At 31.1% G+C, this 4,135-nt stretch overlaps 1 protein-coding gene across 1 annotated transcript; it reads left to right on the forward strand.

Annotated features, from left to right (window-relative positions):
• LOC107608502 (abscisic acid receptor PYL2-like) lies at positions 955 to 2,117 on the forward strand. Its single transcript, XM_016310272.2, has one exon. The coding sequence runs from the start codon at positions 1,083 to 1,085 to the stop codon at positions 1,689 to 1,691; it is 609 nt and encodes a 202-aa protein (XP_016165758.1). The 5' UTR covers positions 955 to 1,082; the 3' UTR covers positions 1,692 to 2,117.

Consider the following 4,135-nt stretch of genomic DNA (forward strand, 5'->3'; position numbering starts at 1 on the left):
ACCCAGACAAAAGTAAAGAAAGTAGCATCAACGGCATAGACTAAGCCATAGGACTGCGGAGAAATTATTATTTTTACACTACAAATTGACAGCACTCTGTATTTGTAAACTTAATCAGTTATTATTTAAGAAAAATATTGGTAACTAACAATATTTTTAAATAATGTGTGAATAATATGAATTAATAAAGTTAAAAAAATAAATTAATTTTAAATTTAATTAATAATATTAATTTAGGATGTAGTATATTTTTATTTAATTAGTAGTTATTCATATTATTCAAGATAGTCATTGTTAACCTAACACTCCTCGTTTATTTAGTAAGGTTGTATATAGTTACGTACTTATCATGGAAGAGCCAAGAATTTCTCCACCGATCGATAGAGTTTCCCTTATTGGATTAGAGGAATGTTAAGGATAGCAACTTTTTTGATTTGTAGTCATCAAATAGCCATCAATGATAATTTTAATGGTGTGAAATTAGTGTGAGATTTCATTCAATGGCTTATTTTTTTTGTTCGTTACATACTGATTAGAATTTAACAAAATTGCTGGCTCTTAGATTTTTCCATTGGATTATTTGTGTTACACATGCACTGAACTAAGAAATTAACTAACGATCTGGATTATGTTCAATAATGCATGGTGATGTTGAGTAACATCTACATTATTTTAAGAAGAAAACTTTAAAATACACACATATACATGGCTAGATAGTAGTTGTGGATCGTGTTGATGTGAATAAATAAATTGAATTAAAATTAAATTTTATATAGAGTACATATCTATCCAAAAAAAAGCTGGTAGCTAGGTTTAGTTTGTATTTTTATTTTTACTGTTTTTATAAAATTCAAAAAACAAAAATATTAAAAATAAAAACTCTAATCAAACGCACTTGTAGTAAGGTAGGGTACACTCCAAGCGTGTATATATATGTTCATGTGATTCTTCTTCACATTATTCATCATCTCTTTTCATATCCATATACATATATAAATAAATATGAACACAACAAATTGAAGTTGGTTCTTACATCCTTCATTACCCTCGAAACCAAAACAAGAAACAAGGAAAGAATTAAAATGGCATCATCTTCTTCTTCATCATCATCAGCAGCAGCACAACATGCTCCTCTTCTGCAGGGTCTAACACCAGAAGAACACGCAGAACTTGCACAAATCATCAACACATACCACAAGTTCGACCCTTCCCCAAACACCTGCAGCTCCATTATAACGCAGCGCATCGACGCACCAGCGCAGAGGGTGTGGCCACTCGTTCGAAGCTTCGAGAACCCTCAGAAGTACAAGCACTTCATCAAGAGCTGCAACATGATGAGGGGAGACGGCGGCGTCGGCAGCGTCCGCGAGGTCACCGTTGTTTCAGGCCTTCCGGCATCCACCAGCACCGAGAGGCTCGAGATTCTAGACGACGAGAAGCACCTTCTGAGCTTCCGCGTGGTCGGCGGCGAGCACCGTCTTCAAAACTATCGGTCAGTGACTTCGGTGAATGAGTTCAAGGAGAAGAATGATGAGAAGGTTTACACGATAGTGTTGGAGTCTTATGTGGTGGACATACCCGAAGGGAACACTGGTGAGGATACTAAGATGTTTGTGGACACTGTCGTGAAGCTCAATCTTCAGAAGCTTGGGGTGGTAGCCACTTCTACTACACTGCATGCGCATCAATGATTCTTAATTATCATTAGAACGGTGGAAACTCAAATACACTCGATTTCACGTGAAGTTGATAATTAAAAGCTGTTAGATGATTTAACTGATTTGACTAAATTTTCATATAACAGCTCTCAGTTATCAATTTCACGTGAAATCAATGGCACCTGAATTTTCACCAATTAGAATCGGAGAGTATTGGACTCTCATATATATCATCTTTCTCTTGTCTTATAGAGACTTATATTAATTAATTATTTTTTAGTTCACTGCTAATTATTAATCATTGCTTTATTTTGCATTTAGCAATGCAAGCTTAATTAATAATATATATTCTTGTTCCAACCTTCTATTGTTTTGTCTTCTCTCATCTTCTTCCTAGTAACAATATATCGAAAACATGATCATGATGATGATCATAACTTGTATAACTTGCTGGAATAACGTTGGAATTATTTCATTTGTACACCTAGCTAGTATGGTTGTAATTTTTTTAGGTTTAATTATTTTATTAATCTTTGTCGTTAGAATTAATGGAATATTCTGTTAAACTATACAGAATATTCAGTCAAGTATTAGGCATATTCATTTTGTTTAACATAATATTTCGTTAATTCTAACATTTTTTACATTAATATAAAACTAATTACAAAATTAAAAATAATGTAAAATTTTAATTATAAAAAAATATAAAAATTTAATTATAAATTTAGTAAAACTATAGGGTCAACAAAATAATTAATTTTTTTTACTAGATTATTGTGTGGTGCGTGAGATTTCCATATCAACTAGCCAGTTATCATGCGCAAATTTTTACCATTAATAAACTCATCATTAGACACATAATAGAGTTTAACTTATTAACTAATAATTTTCATTTTCAATTTCTGGTGCTATGTGATGGGAATGTTTATTTTTATACATACATACCCTAAGCTACTGGTACTAAAATTATTTTTTATATAAATTTGATTAGTTACGTGTTTAATTAATTAGTAAATTATTAAAGGTGACTCCTATAGTCATCACTCGTCACCTTATAAAATTGAATGTACTTATACACTCTACTATATTAATATTTAATAGTTTACAAACAGTAACATTTATCATGAATTGAATATGATGGACACGACATATTTTATTCAGAAGAAATAGCAACAAAGTACGTCGAATTCGAATATAGAACGAATCATGTTAGGCGAAGAAGTTGAATAAATGTTACAAATATTAATGAGCTCTGATATATATAGGTACTCCACTATAATTCATATATGAAAGATTTGAAGTAATAATTAGTGCTCCAATGCAATTAATATATACATTCGTAATTAGTCTATTATTCTTTATTATCGATGCTTAATTCAACCAATTAGACGTGATTGCCTTGAAGTAGCTAGTCCTTGTTTTATTAGTGGTGAATATTCAGATTCCATTATTTTTAAGTGAAGTTAATTATTAGAAATTATCAAATAATAATTTAATTAAATATAATAACTTTAAATTATCAATTTTATATAAAAATAATTACATGCTAGTATTCACCTTTATTTGAATGAATTAATAAATAGTGGAAATTCAGGAGCATTCGACTTCACGTGAAGTTAATACCTGAAAGTCGTTATGATTTAACTGATTTGACCAAATTTTTATCTAACGGCTCTCAAATATCAACTTCACATGAAGTCGACTTCACCTGAATTTTCAACTTAATAAAAAAGCTGTTTCGAAGTTGTCACTGAGATGACCATGATGAATAGTGATACGCTCCCGCTATGTTACCAACAGCATATCTGCCAATTTCTGCTAACTTTTATTTATAATTGTGTTTCATGGAAATATCTTCGTAGATGTGTCTAATAAAAATGTCTTTTTTATAGCTGTGTTTAATAGAAGTGCCTTTATAAATATATTTTCTGGATGTGTTTCTTTATATATGTATTTAAAATATAATAATTAATTATTATTGACAATAAGTTGACAGATAATATGTTAGTACCTATATTTTTTCATAGCGATATGCATGGTTGAGATGCTTGACAATTTGACATCATGCATGCGAATTTTGGGGCTTTGGCTTTCGTGTACTCAAATATGGAAAAAGAGGGAGCCATACATGGAAAAACAGCAAATAAACGAGAAATAGATGGTGAGATTTCAGCTTGGTAGCATTAGGAAGTATGAATAATATTAAATAAACAATTTAATGAGAGATTGATTGGTGGAAAAAGGTGGCTGGTAGTTGAGTTTAACACCTTTTCGTGCGGCTTACATGTTAACCCTGAATTCAACGGCAAGGACATAAAAAGTGAGAAACTCTTGTGATCATCACTTGTGACCAACCTTCATCAACATGTGACTATCAACTATCATCCGTATATCATATCTCTGTCACTCACATCAAAGTTCTAATACAACCGCGATTATATATACTATATAGTTGATTGATAATAGGATCTTTTACA

The sequence above is a fragment of the Arachis ipaensis genome, chromosome B07, assembly GCF_000816755.2.
Source record: "Arachis ipaensis cultivar K30076 chromosome B07, Araip1.1, whole genome shotgun sequence".
NCBI classification, from domain to species: Eukaryota; Viridiplantae; Streptophyta; class Magnoliopsida; order Fabales; family Fabaceae; genus Arachis; species Arachis ipaensis.